This window comes from Moschus berezovskii, chromosome 13, assembly GCF_049115385.1.
Source record: "Moschus berezovskii isolate FMDL1 chromosome 13, NW_MosBer_1.0, whole genome shotgun sequence".
Lineage (NCBI taxonomy): Eukaryota > Metazoa > Chordata > Mammalia > Artiodactyla > Moschidae > Moschus > Moschus berezovskii.
This window is the reverse complement of record NC_142472.1, coordinates 66,164,191-66,190,072: the sequence shown is the minus strand read 5'-3', so window position 1 is coordinate 66,190,072 and position 25,882 is coordinate 66,164,191. Positions and strand designations below refer to the sequence as shown.

The window sequence follows — 25,882 nt, the reverse complement described above, 5'->3', positions numbered from 1 at the left end:
TGGAAAAGCCCTGTGTGCACAGGTCAGGAGGGTACGCCACTGTGTCACGACTCAGCAGTGACTCCATATGTCCAGGGGAGAAGAGAAGCCACAGTTGTGAACAATGGCGTGAAAAAGAATTCACCATGAATATGCAGAGAAGGAAGCGGCCTCCTGTGTGAGCTGCAAATGACTAGAAGTCCACCATCAGGAAGGAGGTTATGCATCAGGAAAGAGGCTATGCAGTCTTTCAAATGCCTGGTATTTCAACATTCTTGCAGGTTCCTGCTGTCTGGCTGTCTGCTGGGGCTCAGAGAGATGGGGGAATGGAAGGAGTCCTTACCTTTCCCCTAGATTTTCCAGGTTGAAAGCAGAGTTCCACAAAAGACTATACCAAACGCTACTCAGATGTGTAGTCATGGGGATGAATGTGAGGCCCTGTACCAGAGATAGCGACAATTCAATACCCTGGTCACTGCCCAGCACTGCTACTTGTGATGTTCCCCATAAATCCACTGGCTTTGTACATACTTGAAGCCCTCTGCCCACCAGCTCAGGTCTCTCTGCTTTAGCACTGCTCCATATATCTGGCTCGGAGAAGGAAATGGCAACCCACTCCAGTATTCTTGCCTGGAGAATCCCAGGGACAGAGGACCTGGTGGGCTTCCATCTATGGGGTTGCACAGAGTCGGACACGACTGAAGCAACTTAGCAGCAGCAGCATATATCTGGCTCAAGAAGTTTAGGAGGCACAGTCTTTGGGAGGTTGGTAGTGATTTTCTATCTGACTTAATCTCAGCTAGATTTGGGCTTCCCAGGTGGTTTAGTGATAAAGAATCCACCTGCCAATTCAGGAGATGAGGGTTTGATCCCTGGGTCGGGAAGATCCCCTAGAGAAAGAAATGGCAACCTACTCCAGTATCCTTGCCTGGAGAATCCCATGGACAGAGGAGCCTGGTGGGCTACAGTCCATGGGGTCGCACAGAGTCGGACACGACTGAAGTGACTCAGCAGCTGCAGCAGCGTGGTTTCCTCCCCCTCGACTTTTTATCTGTGGATCCAGGTTAACTCCCGAGCAACTGAGCTATGACTTTTCCAAACTGCCTGCCTAGGGTGGATGAACCTCAGGACCTAAGAGTGGAGAGGCAGGGGTCCCATTCCCATGTACCCAGCAAGCAGAGCCAGGGGTAACTCCTATCTTATGCTCACCATTTTGACTGATCTTCTTCGCAGACCCCAGGGTCAGAGAATGGCTGCGGGCTGTCTATGCCATGTTGCCCAGCACCAGCCCGGGTGCCAAGCTGGAGCTGGCCTGCACCCTCTATGTGCAGACGGGGACGCCGCTCGCCCCCTGCTTCATGGAGCAGGTCTCCCGGTGGGCAAACAGCAGCCTGGAGCTGGCCAACCTCAGGGAGCCCAACGGCACCGCCATGCTGGCCAACGGATGGGGCCCTAGGCAGTCCGCAGGTAAGGAAAAACCATCCACCTTGATGAGGTTAATGGAGGAGGGCTGGGGAGACAGGTCCCAGCTGTTACCCATCAGAAGCCATGCAATGGGTACACAGGCTGCCCTCACCTGCAGCAGAGGCTTGTCCTCTTAGGAAACCCAACCCTCAAGTGAAGCAGGGCTCACTTTTGGTTCTGTTCTGTCCCTACCCCACCCCCAGGGACAGACACACACCCCCACACACAAAAGGATGCTCTTGAGAATCCCAGCAGAGGGAGCCCAGCAGACTTTGTGCCATGCAACGTCCCCAGGTGTGTTTCCACTGAGCTCTGTTCTCATCAACCACTGCTGCTGCTGCTAAGTCACTTCAGTCGTGTCCAACTCTGTGTGACCCCATAGACGGAAGCCCACCAGGCTCCCCCGTCTCTGGGATTCTCCAGGCAAGAACACTGGAGTGGGTTGCCATTTCCTTCTCCAATGTGTGAAAGTGAAAAGTGAAAGTGAGGTCAGTCAAGTTGCGTCTGACCCTTAGCGACCCCACAGACTGCAGCCTACCAGGCTCCTCCATCCATGGGATTTTCTAGGCAAGAGTACTGGAGTGGCTTGCCATTGCCTTCTCCGCATCAACCACTAACCCTCTTCAATGCAAAATACAGTAGGAGCCCAAAAAGTGGTTTCTTAGGAAATTCGCTTAAGGAAATAACTGTATGCAATAACTGTATATAATGTTCAGCCCAGGGTTATCAAAGGAAAAGACTGAACAACAACCTACCTGTTCAGCAATTAGGGATGGTTTAGTGAAAATCAGCACCTGCACTCTGGCAGGCTACAGTCCATAGTGTAGCAGAGAGTCAGATAGGACTGAGCCTGCACACATATCATGCAGTTGTAATTACCATCAAGATGTTATGAACATCACGAACACTTACTGAATGCTCAGTTTATTTCTTCAGCACTCTTCTAAGTACTCTGTGGTTACAAGCTCAGTTTCTCCTCACCATAATCCTAAGAGCTAAGTGCCATCATTGTCCCCGTTTTATAAACGGAGAAACAGAGGCACAGAGAATTGGGCCTCCAGCCCTGTGTCCACAGAGCAGGGGATTCTAACCCAGGCATTCTGGCTCCTGCGTCCTTGATGATTACAAAAGTTACAGAAAACTAGGGAGAACACTGAAGACCCAGTGTTTAAGAAGGCAGAACAGGGAACATGCACTTTACAAATTAAGAAACAGTATGTGGGCCGGAGTGTGGAGGTAAACTGAACATTAAGATCTTTATTGATAAGGAGGTTTCCTCTTGCAGTCGGCTCCAACATTTCACAATGTCTTTCAGTTTACTTCAAAATGTTTAACTCCCTGCTGCAGCTCGTGGAGCTGCCGGGAGGCCCGAGGCCACGGTTAGCTGCTATCAACCCCAGGGGTGAATGGTCCTCTAAGAAGGAGATGGTACCCCTGAGAAGACCGGGGCCAGGCTGCCTGGGTTCCAGTCCAAGGTCTCCATCTTGGGCAACTGGGCAGATGGTGGCTTTGTTGCTCACAAGTATGTGACCTTGGGCAACCTTGGTGCCCCATCTTTAAAACTGGGAATAACAACAGAACTGGTAGGAGGAGTCGAGGAGAGCTTGCTAAAGCAATGAAGACAGAGCCTAGCACAAAGCACGCGTTTACTAAAGGGATAAAGAGCTGGGGGAAGGCGGCCCCTTGACAGGTGGCCAGCCAGCTCCCCTCTTAGGTAAGGCAAGGGACTTAAAGTCCGTGCCCTGGAGATCATCATGTAAACTAAGGCTCCGCCAGAGATGAGGCCCAAGAGTATTTGGGGCAAAGGGAGTCGGGGGGAGGGGTGACACTGTGCAGCATCTCTGGGCACAGCACCCAGTCTCACTTTTGAGTCTCACCCCCGCCCCTGCCCCAGGGGTCTGCCTGACCAGGGCAGGCCTTCTGCTTCTGGGAAACAATCCCAGCCAGAACTAGCCAGAACTAACTGGAAGCAGCCCGTAGCACCCCAAGCTATACACAAAAAAATAAAAATAAAAAATAAAGCCTGGTTTCCAACCACAGCTCTTTACAAACACCACAGTTCCACAGCTAAGAGTACGAACAAGCAAGCCACAGCCCACCTCCGAGGACGCCTCACGCGGGCGGCAGCATCTCATTGGCCCCCGCTCTCTGCTCGCAGGGGACCGGGCGCGCGCCGCGTGGGAGCGCGGTGGCGGCGCGGAGTCTGCGCAGCTGCTGCTGGTGAGCACCGTGTCCTTCCAGAGCGCCTGGCGGCATCAGTTCTCCTCCGACACTCAGCTCCTGCCTTTCACCTGCGCCCAGGGCCTGGCCCTCGAGGTTCCCATGATGTACCAAATGGCTGAGGTCAACCACGGTGAGCGGGAAGAGCCCGGGAAGGGAGGGCTGGCCTCCGCTCTGAAAGGATGCGGCTGAGTGGCGCTGCGGGTCCCTCTGCGGTGCCAGGCGCGCCGGGGAGTAGGGGAAGGCCAGGGAGGCGGAGACTCAGGACAGCGAGGGAGCCGATGGGGAAGAGAACCCCGATTTCATGCCTGGCCTTTCCCTCTGCACGGAGCAAAGCAGGGGTCATGTGACTGTTTGGGCAAATCCCTTCCCCTGGCAGTCACCCCCTCAAGATGAACACCTGCCTCAGCGTTTGGTGCTGAGAAATGACGGGCAGTGGAGAGTCCAGTCTAGAAGGTTCCCTAGAGCATGTCCACCCCGAAATGCTCATCACTTTGCCTGCCCCTCCTGCTGGAAGTCGCTCATCCCCCTCGTAGTGGGGTGCACCTGCAGCTCCCCTCCCAGCAGACTGTTGTGTGTGCTATGGATGCTCCAGGGTAGGGGGCCCAGCAAGACCAGGCAGGAAGGGCCCCACCGCCCCACCTGCCTCACATCCCCTCCCCTGGCCACCCCTCCAAACCCTGGTTTGCGTGCTCAGCCCCCTCCAGCTTGTGGGACTAATTATGTTCTTATTCCGGAAAAAGTCAGTGAGACTTAAAACAGTGTTTTAGGAGCTTTGGTGTTGAGAACATTTGCTATCATCCTGCTTTGATTCCATACAGGACCCTTCTGAGTTCCCAGTGCATTTATTCATTAGTTTATTCAACCAATAATTATTCATTGAGGTCAAGTAAGATGGGAATGGAAGAACGTCTGTTGAATAAGTAAACATACATTTACAGTGGATTGTATTGAAAGTGAAAAGTGAAAGTCACTCAGTCGTGTCCGACTCTTTGTGATCCCATGGACTATAAAGTCCATGGAATTCTCCAGGCCAGAATACTGGAGTGGGTAGCCTTTCCCATCTCCAGAGGATCTTCCCAAACCAGGAATCAAACCCAGGTCTCCCGCATTGCAGGTAGATTCTTTACCAAGTGAGCCATTGAGTTGACCCAAAAGTTTGTTCAGATTTTTCCATAAGCTATTATGGAAAAACTCAAACAAACCTTTTGGCCAACCCAATAACTCTTGCTCCTAACATATTCCCGTCGCTGCTGTGACCCATGCTGGTTGATCTGTCTGCTGGGTGATGTTGGCAGGCAGGCTCCGAGATGTTCCTGTTCTCCCCAGCACACAGTGCAGGGTGGCTGGCACGTAATGGAGGGTGAGCAAGCATTTACTGAGCCAATACAAAAAGGTGTGTGAACCATGCCCCTGTCTTTCCCTAGTGATTGTAAGATTTTGCTGCAGTGGCCAATCGGCTGCAGTGGCCAATTTGCTGTCTGTCCACCCTGAGGCCCAGGCCCCCCTGTCCTCCCAGGGAAGGGATCGAGCCTGGAGTTCTGCCCGAGACTGGGGCTGCCACAGGCTGCCAAGTCAACCCAGCTCACCTAGATTGCTCCCTATTATTTGCCCGCCCTGTCCCATCACTGGGTCTGGCCACTACATCTGCATTCACCAGAAACCCTCTCTGGGTCTCCTGATCTCTGGCCATTTGTGTCTGCTGCCACCTGCCACCTGTCTCATCACACACTTCTGAAATTAGGCTGTGCCCAGTGGCCTGGACTTGTCCTTGGCCAGTCAGAGCCATCACCCACAAGCTCCCAGCTGTCCATCCTGAAGCCCACTTGTTTATGTCACAGGGTACAAATTATCAGTTTGAACTCCTGTTTCCTTAAGTCTTGGCAATGCTTTGGGCTTCCCAGGTGGCTCAGTAGTAAAGAATTTGCCTGCCAATGCAGGAGACAAGGGTTCAATCCCTGGGTCAGGAAGATGCCCTGGAGGAGGAAATGGCAACCCACTCCAGTATTCTTGCCTGGAAAATCCCAAGGACAGAGGAGCCTGGTGAGCTGCAGTCCATGGGGTCACAAAGAGTCAGGTGTGACTTAGCAACTAAGCATGCTCGCACTCACGCATGTGCAGTGCTTCAGACGTTGGGAAATTTCATGTGACATCTAGGCTTAGAGCTTTGGTTGCATGAGTGTGTGCTAAATCGCTTCAGTCAGACTCTTTGCAACCCCATGGACTGTAGCCCGCCAGGCTCCTCCGCCCATGGGATTCTCCAATCATGAGTACCGGAGTGGACCGCCATTTCCTTCTCCAGGGGATCGTCCCAACCCAGGGATCAAACTACATCCCCTGCGTTGCGTGGCAGGCAGATTCTTTACCGCTGACCCAGGCAGAGCTTCAATCCAGGAGACACGGGTTTGATCCCTGGGTCAGGGACAATCCCCTGGAGGAAGGCATGGCAACCCACTCCAGTATTCTTGCCTGGAGAATCCCATGGACAGCGGAGCCTGGCAAGCTGCAGTCCACGGGGTCGCAAGGAGTCAGACATGACTGAGCAACTTCACTGGTTCACTGGTTACCACTAGTGCCACCTGGGAAGCTTTTGGTTGAAAGATAGGAAAATCTGGGACCAAGAGCCTGGGTCCTGATATGGTAATAACAGGTCAAGATTGTAGTGGCTGTCCCTTTAAGAAGGGGTTTGGCTCTCCCGAGTGCCAGCACCCCCACCCTGCCCAGCCACTGCAGGCCCCGGGACTCAAGCCACATAGGAACATCTTAGAGACATTCTAGGTCTTAGGATCAGCAAAGGAGGCCCAAGTTCCCAACAGTCTTGGTCCTCAAACAGCTCCCTGAAGGTGAGGTGGACACCCTGATTGTTAATAAAATGTATTGTTTCCAGTTCTGGGAGCTGACCCCTCCCAGGGTCCAGCACTGTTTCCTTGGGCTCCCAGGACAGAACTGATCCCCCATCCACTGAACCCCCAGGCCAGTTTCAGGACCCTGCAGGCCATCAGGTGGGGGTGCTGGAGCTGCCGTACCTGGGAAACACAGCCAGCCTACTCCTGGTGCTGCCTCGGGACAGAGACACACCGCTCAGCCACATTGAGCCCCACCTCACAGCCAGCCTCCTCCACGCCTGGACCGCCAGCCTGAAGAGAGCCCGGATGGAGGTGTTCCTGCCCAGGTGAGCGGCTGCATCATCCTGTTGGCGGGCTCCTTGGCTTGCACCAGTCGACCAGACCTGGATTACAGAACCTGGGCGGCTGACTCTAGGGTCTGTGCAGTTACCTTGGAGAGTGCCTCTAAATCTTATCACATCCTAAGAGTATACAGCCATCATTTTTTAAAACCAAACAGGCAAGATCGCTTATGCAGTTGAGCAAATACAGATATAATTCCCATCGGAAGCCAAATTGAGGTATAAAAGTTGAAGGCTTTACATCCTTGCACTAAAGGTTTCATTCTTTCTAAAGAGAGGTGGGCCTTTCTTTAAGAAAACCCAATAGGTACAAATATAAAACCCCAAAAGGTCAAAAAGTTAAATGATGGTGCTGGATTTTGCTTCTCCAAAGCAAAACCTATTTGCAAAACTCATTACTTTACAAAGGGTTCCTCAAGGAGCATCTCTAAATGATAAGCTTCATTTGAAATCAGAGTAAATGCGTAATTAATTTGGAGACCAGCAGTTAAACAAAAAAATTATCCGAGAGTTCATTTGCAGCATGTGGATTCTTCATGCTCCTCCCCACTGACCACCTCGGCCTCCTCCACTGACCAGGCTCTCTGCATTGCTGAGCCAGAGGCCTTGGCAGGGTTCCCTCGAGGAGTTAAAAATAAGTCCAGGCCCTGGAACAAAAAAACAGAGAGAGAGAGACCCAGTGAGTGAAGGGCCAAGGTCTAAAGTGGGATCGGTCTAGCGAGGGCAGAAGGTGAATTAAACTCAAGAGATAATGCCTATCTCTCCAAACCAAATATTTGAACCCCAAATCAAAGCCCAAAGACTGGCTATTTCAGCAGATCTCTCTAGCATGAAGCAGAAGCAAGCCTGATGTTTCTGTTATGTTTAAGAGAAGATCAGCAAAGGAAGAAGAGCTTTCAAGGCTAACAATAGAGAGAAAATGCAGCTGGGAGTAGGACTTTGCTACAGTCTCTTTGAGTGTAGGAGACAGATGGTTGGCCTCATCCTGGAGCAGCTGATATAAGGAAGAGGCCCCAGGGAGATGCCCAGCGCCACTGAGAACTATTCACTGGTGCTGATTCTGCCTTTAGAACTTGCAATCCCTTGAGAAAAGATCCTAAAAAACTTTGGAGGATGGGGAAGGAACAAGAAGGCAGAGGTCATAGTAACCCAAGTATTTATTCACACTTGACCTTATCTGCATTAAAAAAAAATTTTTTTTTAATCTCTCTAAGACTATTCAGCCTGCTGTCTAGAAAAATAGAAGTTTTTAGGGAAATAAAACTTCCCTTACCTTTTAGGGGTGTTTCACAGGCAAAACTAACCAGGTTTATTGAAAAGACTTTTGTCTTCCATTGAATTTTCTTGACACTCTTGTCAAAATCAATTGGCCATAAATATAGGTTTATTTCTAGACTTCTAGTTTTATTCTATAGGTACAAATGTCTGTACTTTTGCCAGTACTGCACACTCTTGATTGCTTACTATAGCTTTTTAATGCATTTAGAAATCAGCAAGTATGAATCCTTCAACTTTGTTTTCTTTTTTAAGATTGTTTTGGCTATTCTGGGTTCCACATCTTTCTGTGTGAGTTTTAGGATCAGCTTATCAGTTTCTGCCAAATAAACAGCCAGGTTCTTGATATGGACTTTGCTGACTCTGTAGATTAACTTGGGGAATATTGCTTTATAACAATATTAAGTATTCCAGTCCATGAACACAAGATGTCTTTGATTTTCTTCAGGTTTTCTTTAGTTTTTATCAATGGTGTTTTGTAGTTTTCAGTGTACAGGTTTTGTTAAATTTACTTCTAAGTATTTTATTCCTTTCAATGCTATTGTAAATGGGATTTCATTTTCAGATTGTTCATTGCTAGTGTAAAGAAATAGTTAATTTTTTTGTCTTGATCTTGTATCCTGCCACCTTGATGAACTCACATATTAGCTCTAATAGTTTTTTCTCTGTGTGTATGTGTGTGTGTGTGTGTGTATTCCTTAGGATTTTCTATATACAAGACCAGGTCGTCTGTGAATAGAGAGATTTAGTTCCTTCTTTTGACTCTGGACACATTTGCTTTCTTTTTCTTGTGTGATTGCCCTGCACACCCTTCAGGAAAGTGTTAAATAGAAGTGGTGATCATCTTTATCTTGTTCCTGATCTAGGGGAAATTGAATTGGGGAGACTGAATGGGGAAAGCATTCAATCTTTCACCATTAAGGATGATGCTAGCTGTAGGGGGTTGTAAATGCCCATTTTGAGGTTGAAGAAATCTCCTTCTATCCCAAGTCTGTTAAGTGGTTTTTGTTTTTATAAAAGAATGTCAAGTGCTTGGACAAATACTTTTTCTGCATCTCTTGAAATGATCATGTTGCCCTTGTCCTTTATTTCTAGATTGACTTTCATATGTCAAACCCACCTTGCATTCCTGGGAGAAATCCCACTTGGTCACAGAGGGATTTATATGTTGCTGGATTCAATTTTTTAATATTTTGTTGAGGATTTTTACATCTGTATTCATAAGGGACACTGGTCTGTCATTTTCTTATGATATCCTTGTCTGGTTTTGGTAAAGGGTGTTTTTTCTAACTCAAGATATGTTTGTAGCATCTCTTCTGGCCTGGCCTTCGTAGCCATACAAGAAACAAATCAATGTCCTCTTTCATAGTCATACCTCGTTTTTACTATTGTCTTTAGTTACTAAGAATGGTATTACCCAGCTCTATCTCCTACCATAACCACCATACTTGGCTTCAAACATACCTGAGCTCTTTCTCAATATCAGTGAGAGACAGTGGCAGCAATAAAGTGCCTGAGCTGTACTGCACATCGCTCTGAGCACTTTACCAAGATTACCTCACGTACCATTCACAAAACTAAGAGCTGAGCACCAGTATTAGACCCTAAGTTTCCTAAGAAACCGAGGCAAAGTAACTTGCCCAGGTTCCCTCAGCTAGTAAGAGGCTGAGCCAGCATTCAAGCCTAGGCACTAGGTTCCCAAGTTCATGTTCTTAACCACTATGTTTCAGCACTGAGAGTGCTCAGAAAAATGAGGTTCAAGGATTTAAGAAAATTTCAGAGAAGGTGGTCTAAAAAATTTTTTTGAGGAACTTCTCTGGTGGTCCAGGGGTTAAGACTCTACACTTCCAGTGCAAGGGGTATGGGTTCAACCCCTGGTCAGGGAACTAAGATTCCACATGCTGAGAAGTGTAGCTCCCCGCCAAAAAAAATTTTTTTTTTAATTTTTGTGAAATATCAGCATACTTAGAGAAAGCTGGTGCCTTTTTTGGAAACTATGGCCAAAATTCAGAACACACATTTATGAGAAAATCTGATACCTTTGTTTAAAATATCGGGCACATTGTCTTGTATGGCAGTGAAGAATTTGGATATTTATCAGTCTGGTACAGTATTTTTATTCTCCTATAAGAGTTCTGCGTGATTTATAGAAAAGATCATCTAAATTCCAATTTGGAAGTTTTTTTTCCTCAAAGGAAAATCCCGTCATTCATCCTTTTAAAGCCTCCTTCAACAGTAAAGTTTTAAATGCCTTGCCCTTGAAGAAACACGATAAAGTTGGTGGGCTGGTTTTTCCTGCTCTCGGGACTTAACCGGGAAAACTAAAGACCCACACTACACACAGCAAACGTGAAAATATGTTGTATCAAATAGAAAAATGTTCAATGAGACACTATTAGTTGGCAGTTAGTCAGCAACTTCTTTTCTGCACCTACTGTGTGTGAGATGCCACCCAGGAGGCAGATGGCAGGTGGCAGAGTGTAGACGCCAAGAGCATAGGCTCTGCGCTCCGTCAGCCTTGTCCAGGCGAGTTCCATCGCAGACTCAGGACGTCCTCTTGGGCAAGCTTCTTAAACTCTTCAAGCCTCAGCGTTCTGTCTGTAAAATGAGAATAATAACACGGTTATGTGATGAAGAGATGAGATCATCCACATAAAATACTCATAGTAGTGCCTGGCACATGGTATGCTTGCGTGCGTGCTCAGTCGTGTCTGACTCTTGGAGACCCCATGGACTGTAGCCCACCAGGCTCCTCTGTCCATGGGATTCTCCAGGCAAGACTACTGGCGTGGGTTGCCATTTCCTACACATGGTAAGCACTCGTTAAATATTAATTATTATGAAGAAATAATGAGCCTCTTTTCTCAAATAGTTTACAGTATCATAAATAACACTAATAGAACACAGACCATTCTATACATCAAAAGAGTGGAACAAACTGCTTAATAGGGCTTAAAGAACCGAAAGTCACAGAACAGCTGGGGAAGAGGAGGAGTGATGGCTGAACTGAGCTTAGAGGAGAGGATAGTACAATTGAAATTCAAGGCAGACCTGGAAAGGACAGCAGAAGCAAAGGTCCAGAGGTGGGAGAAGAGGCTGTGGGGTCAGATTAGTCAGGGGGTCAGGGTGTGGGAAGGAGCAGTGACAGATGAAGTTGGAAATGAGCCTGGAGCTCCCTGGCTTTGAAGGGAGGGGCTTGGGTTGGCATGTGATGAATATCAGCATCCACTGAGGGAAAATCTTAAGTGGAAGTATGTATCTTTTGTTGTTTTAGGTTCAGGATCCAAAATCATTTTGACTTGAAAAACATTTTATATTCCTGGGGAGTCATCAATCTTTTTGATCCACTCAGAGCTAACTTGAAAGGAATTTCAGGTAACAACAGTTCTTTTTCCAAGCATATTGGCATTGTGTGTGTGGTGGGGGGGGCAGTGGGAGGTGCTGTTTTTAATCAGTAATCATGCACTGATGAAGGGCTTCACACCTACGAAGACTTTAGAGGTAAACAGCCGGAGTTGATGTGACTTAAAAAATAAAGAAAGTGCTTTACTGTATATAAGAACATGCTGCTTCAGATGCAAGATTTGGGTTGGACTTTGTGGGGGCGGCGGTGTTTCTTGAGATGACCTCTAAGCACCACAACTTCAGAGTGAAGTCAGTGATCAGAGGTCACAATACAGCTCCCCTCCCTCTGCCCATCATGATAGGAGATACCAGAGATACAGGTACAACAGAGCCCATCATTCTGACCTCCCACCATTCTGACCTCCACCATTCTCCCATCATTCTGACCTCGCATTCATTTCTGTCTCCGCTTCCTCCCTCCTTTCCTGGACCTCTCTGTTTTCTTCTAATGAACTTACCCTCATCCATCCAACTTCCTTTCTTCAAATTACTTTCACAAATTATCCATAACCTGGCCTTAAAATGTTCTCCCTCCCAGAGTCTGTATTAGATTTCGTGGCTTATAGTAGACAAGCTCCTGCTAATCTATGGGCTCCGTATTCACCTATGTCTGACATCTAATGTTAAAAGATAGGGGAAGACCAGAACCTAATGTTTCTGAATACTCCAAGGAGACCACGGGCGAAACTACTGCCACCTCCAAAGACTCAGGCTCATTGCTGTTCTGGATAGTAATGAATTATCTGTACGAAGATGAACCTGAAGCAGGCATTGCCTTGGCCTTGATGCTTTCCTTGCCCGAGGAGCTTATGAAACCTCTGTTTGGAATGCTAGAACCTCATGGCTCAGATATGTTTTCTAAAGCCTTGCTCAGATTTCTTTCTTAAGCCATCGCAGGAAAGAAAAGGGGGGGGGGTGGAGTTTAGTCCACAACAGAGTCTCAGCTTGGGTATTAGATGTGACCAGTTAGACTCCATGGCAGAGTTACTTATCAGAAAACACAGGAGGAAGGTTCTATTCTAGGTTATTTATAATCCACCAGCTCTGAACTCATTGCCTAAACATGCAAAGAGATAGTAAGCAAAGCAATAGTCAAGTTTGGGCCCAGTGCCCCCCAACAATGCTTGGCACAGAGTGGGGAGCCAGTAAATACTGTTGACTTGGTGAAAGACTACCAGAAATTTTCCCTGGTGACACAAACATAATCTGGCCCTGCCAGGAAAAGAAGACTAGAGCTAAAGGCTAAGAGGCAAGGAAAGAGCAAGGGATAAAGGATTTGAGTATAGTCTACCAGGGACGGGGGAGCCTGGTGGGCTGCCGTCTATGGGATCGCACAGTCGGACACGACTGAAGCGACTTAGCAGCAGCAGCATCTTTAATAACGCAATCCCATCACAATCTTTTTTTGTGGCTCTGGAGCTCAGCTATGGCATTCCTGTTTTGACCAGCCTGATTCAAAATTTGGGAGCCATTCTGACCTTCTCTTCCACACTGCTACATTCCAGTAGTCACTGTGACTCACCGTTCCTTCATCATTCTCAGAAATACATCCTAAGAGGCAGTCAACCCTGTGTCCTCAAAAAGAACTGAGCTCAACCCACATGATGCAGTTCTCCTATCAGTAAAGACCTCTGAGGCTCAGAGCTCCTTTGACAAGATCTAACAAGCAGCTGAGTTTAAAAGAACCTTTTAAAATACCTAACCTCTTGTTTTACAATGCAATTAAAGTCTACTTATTTTTGCTCAAATCAGCAGAAATATAGGCTTATGGATCTGGCTTGTTAAACAAGTATCAAGCAGTTACCACATGCCAAGTGGGAAGCTTGCATGCCTATTTCCTTCAGATAAAGTATATCCACCTTACAACCTTCTCCCATAAAGTTTTATTCCTCTAACACAGGGTTCACCAAATGAGGGCCTACCACCTGTTTTTATAAATAAAGTTTTATTGAAACAGCCACTCCCATTCATTTAAACTCACCCATGGCTGCTTTCCTGCTATAATGGCAGAACTGAGACTTTGCAACAGATGCCATATGCTCTATAATGGCTAAAATATTTAATATCTGGCTTTTTACAGATAGAGTTAGCCGACTAAAACATTGCTTTCCAATGTCCTTCTTTAAATATGATCAATAGACTAGTTACTTCTGTGCCTAAGTAGACTGTTGACTTAATTCTTAGTTGTGTCATGCCTAAAATCAGGTAGCCACCACCCACCTCACATCTTATTTGCAGAGATGATATTATCATATAGCAAAGCATCAGCAGAGAGCTTGACAGAGAATAAGTGATCAGAAAACACTGGTCTCCCATCCTACAATTAACAAGGGGCTGCAAATAGTTTTGCACTACTGATGGACATTCAACAACCACTGGGAACATTTGGTTTTTTCTATTTGGTACCAAAGCCCAGAATCAAGTTCCCCTTCTCCATTTAAAAGTCACTCATTTCTTCCTTTATGGCCTCAAAGCCTATTTTTGCTGCATGAAGAACTTGATTGAAATCATTTCAAGGCCCAGCGGGCCTAGGCTGTTTCTCTCCCTAGACCACCTTGGCACTACATGTTATGAAGCTTTTCAGAACAATGCCAGTTTCACTTACACTAAAGACAGCTGCTAGAGATCCACCTTCTGAGCAGTCCCACTTCCTGTAGGATCAGCAGGCTTTGATACCAACCCAAGCTTCCTAATCTAAGAAACAGTCCTTGTGCAAAAACTTGAAACTTTGAAGAAACTGTCTTATTCTTAACTTCTGTGACTGGTTTCCAACCTCTGCTCGGGAAGACATACAAGCTCCCTGTTTCTATGATATGAATGAACAAACCAGCCAGAGTTGTTTGGTTGTGAACTGAAGTTAACTTATGCCATACCAGTGATTGGGCAGAGCTTCAGTAGGTCATCAAGATGGCAACATAGGTCATTACGGACTTCAGTCTCTTTCCCAAGAAGACCAACTAGCAAGTCTCCATACATATGCCAACACTGTAGAAATGCCCTCACCTGGGGGTGAGGCTGAAGCACCCCTCTGAAACAGACTGAGAAGGACCACATTAGAAAGTAAGAAGTGGCTTCCCTGGTGGCTCAGGGGTAAAGAATCCACCTGCCCATGTAGGAGACATGGATTCAATCCCTGGGCTAGGAAGATCCCACACGCCACAGAGCGACTAAGCCCGTGTGCACCACAGCCATTGAGCCCGTGCTCTGGTGCCCGAGAGCCGCAACTACTGAGTCCACGCGCTGTGCCTGCTGAGGTCCGCGGGCCCCACAGCCCATGCTCCGCAACATGAGACGCCCGCACGCCGCAGCTCGAGAGCAGCCCCCACTCGCTGTAACTAGAAGAAAGCCCGTGCAGCAATGAAGACCCAGTGCAGCCAAAAGTAAATAAAGTTGTACTTTTTAAAAAAGGCATAAAAAGGAAGTAAGAGGACCACATCACTTTCTGACCACATCACCACCCGCTCCAGGCTGACGCAGCACTGCACTGGGAGTGTGCCCTGCTCCATGGTTTCTCCAGTGAGAGAAGAGAGGCCCAAGGTGGACATCTGGCTCATCCAGCTCACTGAGTGTTTCAGGACACATCCTGGCAGTCCCGCGCAGGTCCTGCCTCACGGAGCAGAGAGATGGAGAAGGGGGCAAAGCCTACAGCATTCAGCACATACACCTTAAAAGAGCATACTGCAGTGTACCTGAGTAGAATCCCCAGCCAGGAGCAATGCCTGTGGACAGAGCCAAGCCAGTGGCCCTATCTGGCCAGAGGGCTCAGTTGGCACTTCTGGGATTTGGGTCTCCGGTGAAAGGGCCACCATTCTCCCAACTCACCCAGACAGGAAAGCAAGTTCACAGCCCAACCCAACCACCAAGCATAGTCTCTGGCCAGAGAACCCAGATTGCCAAGAAGCCTGTCCTATGGCCCTGCTTGGACAAAGAGCTAAGTCAGATGCCCTGCTCAACTGTTGAGCACAGTCCCTGACACCACATAACCGGGAAGCCTGATCAGGGACTGTGGACGACCTTGGAGCTCAACTCATGGTACCACCAAGCCAAAGCCCAGCCTGTGGCCCCACCTGACACACAGTCCAGCCAATAGCACCATCCAGTTGGGAAACACACCCTGAGTCCCCATCTGACCAGGAATGGTTGCAGAGTCCAGCCCACAACTGCCCAATCATGGTATCCAGTCAGTGATACCATCCTGCCAGGGAACACAGCCTGCAACCTCACTCAACCAGAGGTGATTACAAAACTAGTAGCTCAACCCAACCATGAAACAGCCAGAAGCTCCACCTGAAGAGGAAGCCCATCCAGTGGCTCCACGTGAACGCACAGTCCAGCCAGCAGTCCCACCCAACCAAAGAACCCAGCCAGCAGCAACCCCTGCAACCTCTGAGCATATGCAGTAGCCTTGTTCAAACAGAGGCCTTGATAGAAGGCTCACCCGTCCACAGCTGCTAGGAGCCGACTGGTGAAGGTCTTTTTCCTGCCACAGCAAATCTGTAAAGTCTGGGAGAGCAGACTGCTTAAATAGATAGATGTTAATGCAAGGAATGAAGGAGCATGAAGGATTAGAAAAACATGATAGAACCCAAAGAAACAAATAAAACCCCAGTAACTAACTCCAGCATGCTTGCCTGGAGAATCCCGAGGACAGAGGAGCCTGGCAGGCTACAGTCCATGGGGTCGCAAAGAGTCGGACATGAATGAGCAGCTAAGGAACTAATACTCACTCATTCAACTACCAATGGAGATCTGTGAACTGTCTAACAAAGAATTTTGAGTAATCCTCTTAAAGAAGTTCAGTAAACTACAAGAATGCACAGACAGACAAAATTGGAAAAACAGTACACAAATAAGTTCAAGAAAGAAACAGAAACTATCAAAAAACCAAAACAGAAATCCTAAAGCTTAATAATACAGTGATTGCACTGAAGATTAGAGCCTCAACAGCAGAATTGATCAAGCAAAGGAAAAAACAAAAAACCCGGTGAATTACATTTGAAATTATCCAGTAAGAGGAGCAAAAAGAATAAAGAGTGAAGACAGGCTTTCTTCAAAAAGCCAGCAATATATACACTATGGGAAGGAACAATATTTACACTATGGAAATCCCAGAAAGAGAGGAGAGAGGGACAGAAAGTCTATTTAAAGAAATACTGGCTGAAAATGTCCCAAAATTGGAGAGAAAAATGGGCATCCAGATTTCTGAGGGCCATGACCCCAAATAGGTTGAACTTGAAAAGGGCTACCCTGAAGCATTTTATAATTAGTCTAAAGTCAGAGAATGTGGAAAGCAGCAAGAGAGAATGAGGACTTCCCTGATGGCTCAGATGGTAAAGAATTTGTCTGTAATGCAGGAGACCCAGGTTCAGTCCCTGGCTTAGGAAGATCTCCTGAAGAAGGAAATGGCAACCCATTCCATTACTCTTGCCTGGAGAATACCCATGGACAGAGGAACCTGGCAGGCTGCAGTCCATGGGGTTGCAAAGAGTTGGACACAACTGAGCACCTAAGCATGCACACGAGAGAGAAGAAACGAGTTACACACAAGGAACCCCCGTAAGACAACCAGTGGATTTCTCAACAGAAACTCTGAAAATGGCTGTTATCAAAATGATAAGAAATAGCAAGAGTTCGGAATTCCCTGGTGGTTAGGACTCCACACTCTCACTGCTGAGGGTGCAGGTTAGACCCCTGGTCAGGGAACTAAGATCCTGCAAGCTGTACAGCATAGCCAAAAAGAAAAAAAGAAAGTGTTGGTAAGGTGTGGATAAAAGGGATCCCTGTGCACTGTTGGTAAGAATGTAAATTGGTGTAGCTACTATGGAAGACGGTATCATGTTTCCTCAGAAAAGTAAAATGGAACTGTATAGTCCAGCAATTCCGTATCTGGGTATATATCCAAAGGAAATGAAATCATTGTGTCACAGAGATATCTGCACCCTCATGTCCTATTGTTTATAACAGTCATGGAGAAAAGTTAAGTGTCAACATATACAGTGGAATATTATTTGGCCATAAAAAGAAGAAAATCCTTCCATTTGCAACATTATAGAAAAACCCTGGGTGCATTATGATAAGTGAATTAAGTCAGAGAAAGACAGATACTATATGACCTCACATATACTATACATAACCTAAAATCTAAGTATAATCTAAAAAAAAGCTAAACTCATAGAATCAGAGTACACAATGGTGGTGGCCAGGGTGGGGAGAATGGCTGAAGGTGGTCAAAGGGTACAGATATAAAGTATATTATCTTATTTGTAATATATGCAAACATAAAATCATCATATTATATACCTGAAACTTACATTGTACATGTCAATTACACCTTAACAAAGCTGGCTGGGAGAGTGGCAAGAAAGCAAGATGTGAGGAGTGGGCTAGAGAAGGATGGAGGGAGGGTCTAACCACCTACTTGCAGAGGCCATTTCAGGTTCTTTCCAGCTCTATATTCTGGGCTGGGTGCTATGTGACATACTCTCCATCTACAACTAAGTGACAAGAGGAGGGGAAAGAGGAGAAAGTTAAACTAGAAACAGACTCTAGCAACAACTTTTTCAAAGCATTAATATTGCCAATATTAAGTAGTAATACCTGGGGAGACAAAAGACACAGCCAACGACAATGTTTGTCCGACTTTTTGAGAAACTGACAATGGAACGTCAGATTATTGGTTTACATTTTGCAAACCTAATGTTTATACAGTGTCACATTATGAAAACCCTTAAACCTTCTGAGAGTATGGCCAGCCACATACAAAGCACCATGGGCTCCACTAACAAAGGGGAAGGGGCACTGGGTCATTCGGATGACACTTGCCAAGGACTCCTGTGCTGCGCCCCTGAGTCCACAGACACCAGCGATTTCCTTACGAGTGAAAATCAGATTAAAGGACATTAAGGCAGCTTTTTATGAGGGAAATGAAACAAATGTAGTGTGCGGAGCGAGCCCCCAGTATTCATTCACTCATCCAGCCTTTACTACACACCTATGTGTACCAAGCACTATTATGCTAGTTGAGCGAGATAACAAATATTTAGAATAAATAATACAGCTTCTGTTTTCTGGGAGCTCACAATCTAAAAAGGAAGGTTCAGATGGAAAGACAGAAGATGTTATGGAAGAAGAGTTTATTCATTTGCTTTGGATATTGAAATGTAATATAGGAGTGTCAGGGTTTACTGAGGGGAAGGCAGCTAGCTTCCCAAAGTAGGTTCTGTAGAATGCTAACGTGGTTAATCTGGGGACAGGAGATCATGTGAATTGTTCCATGGTTAAACACTACATATGACCACGCTCCTAGCTATGAACACCATGAACACCAACAAATAAGCAACTCTAAGAAGTCTACTGTTAAAAACAAAAGCACAAGCCTATTCAATTTGCATTTCCCATGTTATTACTCATGGAACCCTTTATACAGAATAGCACCTGTAAACAACCTTGGGAACAAATTCTGGGGATACAGATTGAATGGCCCTCAATGGCATTAGACAGTTGCCAACACTGCGGGAGAGAATAAGCCCAAAGCCAGGAGGATCCTCTGGGCTGAGTTCATTAGTTGCATAACATATCCAGAGCCACTTAACAGAAGTAAGCAAACTGGGATCTGCAATTCAAGATCAAGCAAGAAGAAAAACATAACCCACAGATGACTCCTGAATCCTTGTTTTGATGACAAATGCTGGTCTTCTGAAATCTTAACTCTTACCAGAGATAAAATGTATAGGAGATGAGGATGCCGAGGCATGCCAGGCTATGGGTCTAAGCCTACGTCTGTGCAAACATGTAAATGTCACTTCTTGGGCCACTCCTGTAATAGGATGGAGAAAAAAGCTCCTCAGTTGCAGTTTCAAGAAACTGAAATAGCCAAGTCCATCTACTGAAAAACTCATTCATACCAATCAGTTGGCACCATTTCTCACATTGTGCCAGGGCACCTGGACGCTTTACACAAACATAGTCAACTATATTCTAGCTGACAGAGAACCTCTGCTCATTTCATTAAATATTTGGATACCATTCTAGATAGTAATGAAGTCACAGATTAGTAAAACCTTCTCATGACCATTAACCATTCCTTATATACAGTTCTAATTTGGGTCCCACATTTCAGCTTGGTCAATGAGTTAGCGAGACAGGCTAGTTATTGATCATAGATTTTCTTTAAAATGCTACTGAAAAAGACCAGCTGCTAAAACCAGTCAGATTCTGCACTGGTGTTAGGATGAGTGATGCCAAGTGAATGTTGCCATTGATTTTTCTCTGCCTCTGGCCCTTGTCTGGTCTCCTTCACTGGCACTGAAAAAGATCTGTTCCTTACAGCAAACAGCCAACTCACAATCCCCTTATTTAAAAGACAGATGAAACGCTACATATCCTGTACTCTGCTGGTCTTTCTCACAACATTCATTCACCATCCCCTCATATTGTGTGTGAGACATCAAAAACAATTTAGTCCAAGATAAAACAGAGAAGCCCCCTCAGAATACAGCATGTCCATCATGATGTTTAAGACTCCTGACACAGCTCCCTTTCCAGGGCATGCTAGAATTGACTAGAACACACTTTTGCAAGGTGGTGGTATCTGTGTGGAAGGGTGGGGTGGAAATGGGCATGGCACCTGCTGTCAGAACACCTGTATCTGCCCAACAGGACCTCTGGTCAAGCGTGTGGATTTCTAGTTTCTTCTCGTTCTCAACATTCTTACTTTCATTCTTTGTGTCATCAAGTACCAAGCGAACTGTTTAAACATGATGGATGGCTAAATTATAAAAACCTGTCCATTCCTCTAACGTTACCACTCAAATTCCTGTTTGAAAAGCTTATAATGCCTTTGAAATTGACATACAACGATTATAGTTCTCACCTCTCGTTTTCTTTGCAGCCATGAGGCTAGATATGCTCATAACTAATAACTGATATGCTCAGTATACAGAATGCAGTCATACGGCATGAGATATTTTTAATACACTGCCTTTTAAAGCCCGTAGTACAAACCTCTGTCATTAAAAGTGGCTCTTAAAATGCAGCCCAAGGAGGCATTCAAGGGAAGTCATCTCAGAAGCTTGCTGAATGTGCAGATTCCTGGGCTCTGGAATTTGCATTTTAACACATACTCTGGCAATTCTTATACACCGAAATTTTAGAAATACTTATTTCAACAGTAACTAGAAATTAGGCTTGAAAATTAACTTGAAAAAATGGGGACACAGCCCTGAATATTAATTTGGGAGAGATTATTTATTAGATGGGGCTCAGACAGTAAAGTATCTGCCTGCAATGTAGGAAACCCAGGTTCAGTCCCTGGGTTAGGGAGATCCCCTGGGGAAGGGAATGGCAACCCACTCCAGTATTCTTGCCTGGAGAAACCTATGGACAGAGAATCCTGGTGGGCTACAGTCCATGGGACTGCAATTGAGTTGGACACGACTGAGCAACTAACACTTTCATTTATTAGATACTTAACCAAATTTGAGGCTTTGAAAGTTGCCTTAAAATATTGCACCTTAAAATTTCCCCAGTCTCTTCCTATTTCCACAGTAAGCAGCATGCAAGACTATAACTACGTCTGTTCTTTAAAAATGTACTCACATCTTTCAACAAAATGCAAATAATCCCATTTCTATTTCCTCTGCTTAGGCCAAGATGGCTTTTATGTTTCTGAAGTGATCCACAAAGCCAAGATCGAGGTTTCAGAGGAAGGCACTAAGGCATCGGCAGCCACAGGTGTGTGCCTAAGAGGACTGGGTGTCAGCAACGCTCAGGAATGCTGCTGGCCTGTATCTCCCCCTTTGTTAGACTCATCTAGTTCAGCCTTCACACTTCTAAGCCTTCCCACTAAAACCCCATGTCCAGATGTGATAAGAGCATTAAAAAAAAAAAAAAGTGAACAGAATCAAGTTTTTGAAGATGATGGGAAAAAAAGAGCCATTTTGAAAAGGATCTGCACCATGACCCCATAAATAAGGAATAGTCATTCTGAAAATTACCTTCAGGAAGGAATTTATTCCACGAAATATTCGGAGAATAGGACACAGTATTGGCTAAGTGCTATCTTTTCTCTTTAATTTTCCCATTTGCACCCCATCATAACACTAAAATAATGCTGTATCATTAGGATGCTTTTATTTCTTCAAAAATCAAGTGGCTTCGTATCGAATTATAATAGTGACTTTCCTCAAATGAAGAGAAAATACAATGGGATTCTACTCTGTCTTTCCTGCAGCTCTGTTGTTACTGAAAAGGTCTCGGATTCCTATTTTTAAAGCGGATCGGCCGTTCATCTTTTTCCTGAGAGAACCGAACACAGGTATTAGTGTTTTTTGATAGGATTCATGTAAATACTTATCAGCACCTCTCTAGCAACAAGGGCTCATTTGTCCACCCCAACCTAAAACAAGCATTCCTTTTAGCTGGTTTCCGTAGTGCTTCCAAAGCTCCCCAGTTGCTGTGTCATGTATCCTGAGAAAGGGGAATGCTTCGTAACTACTGGGGAGACTAATGCCCTCTGTGGCTTTTCTGCCTTCTGTTACTCTCAGCTCATCTATGACTGATGTAGGTCTTTAAAAATTTAATTTTCTACTTCTGGGGAGGAATTAAAAAACTCATGGAAGTAAAATAAACGATGTATCTTTTTTTCCCTATTGTTGCTGAGCTTTCTTGGCCTTGTAGGATGAAAGAGTTCATGCAGGCCACAAGTGTCCAAGCTGTCCCCTGGTACTCTCAGCACCCCTAGTATCCTAGGGAATGCACCTGCGCTCCTGTAGCTTTTCTGTTGATCTTTCTCAAGCTTGTTGAAATTACACAGAAACCAAATATTTGCCCTAGGCCTTGTCCTACCATACAACCTCATCTTGATCCAAAGATGGTATGGTACAGGCAGAGCCTTAGCACCTCAGAAGGACAAGCAGAAGTCCTTTAAGTCTCAACAACAGTGAACAAAGTATTCAAATGATTCCTCTTAATGTTGCCCCACCCTCTCTGGCAATTACTTATCAGCCTGGGGAAAAAAGAGAGATTCTCAGTAAAGAGTTGTTGGCAAGTCTAAACTATGTGTTAAAGATAAACAGGATGGACCAGGACTAACAAAATCAAGCAAAAGTGGATCTACTTTAACTAAACATCAGGCATTATTTTTATTTATGGAGAGAAAAAAAGTTAGAATAATGAAAATTATGCATATGTTTTACACAAATCGTTAAGGAAATACTGTCAACATCATTTTATCTGAGAATCATTTGCATACTGCTGTAATTTGTGCTAGAAAGCAAAGACACTTGTGACAAAAAGGATGAAGATAATCATTCACTAGGGAATTATCTATTGAGGGATTATTGCAGGAGTGAAAGTCCATCAACAGAATACATCCTCGTAGTATTTCACCACAGTCATCCCAGCCTCAGACTGATTAGATGAAAATGTGACTTATCACTCGGGACACGTAACAGAGAGCCCTCTCTTAGAAAGGATACAGGTCAAAAACAGTTAAGATGAAGAACGGCAGGTTCTACTCCCTCAAGAAACAAGAGACTGGACTAAACCTGAACAGAAGGGTCACTGTCAAAAGCTCATAGCCAATAAAGGTTGACACAGTTAAGAGAGAACAGTTTCTCTTCTGGAATTCAACTGCATAAAATGATGTAAAAACTTTGAACTAACTAGTAAAGGATACATCGCTGTTTCTGTGATAAAGTTTTCAGAACTGCCTTAGTAAACAGAATGAAAATATAATCCAACACCAGTTCCACGATCTGCAATAATCCCTATCAATTTCTTTGCCTCTCTCCCTGGGAGGTACCTGCTCACATCACACAAGGCAGAGTGGCTACTCTTCTGGTGACAGGGTAATGAAAGGACAGAAATGAGCCTCAGCCTTCAGTACACCAAACTTGTAAAGCCTACTGATAAGGGCAAATCATGACTCAATCAGTTGACAAATGGGACACATGTAAGAACATTACCGAAAATGATCTTAACCTCAAGATTAAACTGTTGGAGAACATCACTTGTCCAGCCTACAGTCAGCCATCCAGTGATCTAAAGGACCTAAAAAACATGATATTCTCCTCAATGTACTCCCTCTTCCCCTCTGCTCTAATAGCAATTTAACTAATATACCCAGTTTCTTAATTTGTAAAAACAAAAAAATAAATAAGCCCTACAAGAAATGGAATATTAAGCTTGAATTTTGATGGGTTTCAAAGCTTGTGACTATATTTTGGGGTAAGAGTGTATAGTATAGTGGCAGAGAGATTAAGGACAAGAGGAGACAGAACAAACTGCTTCTTCCCAACTCCCTCTAGGGTTCATACCCTGAAATATACTAAAGATCAAGGGTCTGAAGGATCATCTCATAAGCAACCTGTGAAATGCAAGTAAGAACATTCTGATAAGGAAAAGTGGGCAAATACTGGAACAGACCGAGTCGCTTTACCAAATATTCTTGTTAAATATTAACCTTTATCTGAATGACTTGTAATCTCTTCTGTTAATCTCGGAATCTAAACATATATAATTTAAAACCAGACAATATAGTCTGGTTTTTGTGTATCTCATGTTGAATTTAGCCATGTGACTGCAGCTAACTATTAATACCTACAATTCCATTTACTAAGTGATATCCTGCTTAGAGGTATTTTTTAAGAGGTTAAAAAAATGTTTAAAGAACTGCATATGAAAATACTATGTAACACTACATTATGTTTTTTTCTTGACAGCATTTGTCTTCAGTATTGGGAGAGTTTTGAACCCCCTACACTGAATTAACAGAGTTCAAGCATGTTCTCCACTTTTATCTATGCTTTTCTTCAAAAATTACAATTTCATTTTCCTATACCCCTGAAATTTAAAAATGTTCTGCTGAAGTGTACAAAGATAAGGGTATGTGTTTTTCAAATATTATGAACCTAAAAATACTTCCATTTTACCATAATTTTATAAATTTATTTTACCCTTTCTTAATCTAAATGTACTTTAGCCTTCTTTTCTACTCATTATCCCCGAAGCACTACAAGGCACAGCAGTGACCTATGAATGGTGCGTGAGTCAGGCCACAGGCTCACAGTCCTCAGTAAGGACACGTGAGGCCACGGTGGACTGAGGGTGGACAGTGAATAGCGCTGACTTTTCCTTATCGTGGACAACTCAGGGAGAATGCAGAATGGACAGTCGTTTAAAATGTGTTTCCTTTCCATCTAGCTTCTAAAGGAAATGGACAGTTTAAGTGTAATAGCAGAGCAGAACAAAGAGATCCCCTGGAACCCTCAGTCTGTTGTGGGACTTCTGCAAGCATGACAGCAAGCTGCTAAATGTTACACATTTCAGAGTATGTGGTGTCCCCCAAATTTACAACTCCCTGACAGCTTCACCACAGTCCTGGTGAGAAAGGAAAAGGGAGGGGTTGAAGGAAAGGAAGTAAGGAAACCAACAGAGTTCAAAGGTGTCTGCTTTTGAAACAGCTTTAAAGAGTCTGCCTATCCGCAGATACGTTTCCATTGTCTAGACAGAAACGGAGTGTGTCGGAGTGGCCAACAAAATCTAAGAACATAGAGTAAAAAGACAATGCAGATTATGTAACATGTCATTACAGTTAGGTTTAACAAATGTGAACTTCAAGTGGTGTATTTTTCCAATGCTAAAAAGCAATGCCTTTAAAATTCCATTATCTTAAGATGGTTTTAAATGATTACTTTAAATGTGATTATTTCCTAAACCACACAAGAGTAAAATAGAGCATTTATTGATGGAATAACAAAAGTGCTTTTCTTAAATATTCTTCAAAATACATTTGTACAACTTACAATAATATATCCAAAATAACTGTATATACAAAACATTGCCTAGTTTTAATGTATGTGCTTTTTTTCCCCAAAAATTACAAAGTAACTTCTTTTTTATTTTTTTGGCAAAGTTCAACCTTAACAGAGGTGACAATTTTGAAGGTTGGTTTAAGAAAATAGAACCTGAGGGAAATTGACACGCAAGAGTCAATGACAAGCAAGAGATTTGAAGGAATATTTTTAGTTTGTTAAATAAAAATGTTTTTTTAGAGTGATACTTTTCACATTACAAAAATAAACCAAAATGAAGAAAAGGTCACTGTAAAATGATGGAAAAAGGATCTGTAGACTTGCTCTTAGTATTTCAAAAAGCCAACAATGCATGTCAAAAAATGAATGCAAGATCACAACAGTCTTGTATTTACTTTGTATTTGGAGAAGGTAGTGAAATAAGTGGCCACATTCTCTTTTCTTTTAATTGCTATTAATATGGTTGATCTGATTGGCTCTTCGATGAATTTCATCCAAGAAGTTCTCCAGTTGTTCTATTAGCATTCTTTTTTTAAAC

General features: G+C 44.6%; 2 protein-coding genes across 6 annotated transcripts in view; one reads left to right on the top strand and one right to left on the bottom strand.

Moving 5' to 3' along the window:
• The window catches only part of SERPINE3 (serpin family E member 3), a 27,164-nt gene extending 5,216 nt beyond the window's left edge, over positions 1–21,948 (top strand). The window contains 9 exon segments of the mRNA XM_088842829.1: positions 1,213–1,446; positions 2,729–2,965; positions 3,503–3,796; positions 6,637–6,835; positions 11,400–11,500; positions 21,176–21,262; positions 21,762–21,849; positions 21,851–21,919; positions 21,921–21,948. Coding sequence (XP_088698955.1) covers positions 1,213–1,446; positions 2,729–2,965; positions 3,503–3,796; positions 6,637–6,835; positions 11,400–11,500; positions 21,176–21,262; positions 21,762–21,849; positions 21,851–21,919; positions 21,921–21,948 — 1,337 coding nt within the window.
• Positions 6,552–25,882, bottom strand: part of INTS6 (integrator complex subunit 6) — a 104,458-nt gene continuing 85,127 nt past the window's right edge. For 2 of the 5 annotated variants that reach the window (XM_088842732.1, XM_088842733.1), the window contains one exon: positions 20,469–25,882. In XM_088842732.1, the coding sequence (XP_088698858.1) occupies positions 25,789–25,882 (94 nt within the window). In that variant the 3' untranslated portion in view covers positions 20,469–25,788. Of the gene's footprint in view, positions 7,498–10,560; positions 10,724–19,265; positions 19,347–20,468 lie in introns of those variants that run through there. The other 3 variants (XR_008685962.2, XM_055426160.2, XM_055426159.2) reach the window with 3 other exon arrangements.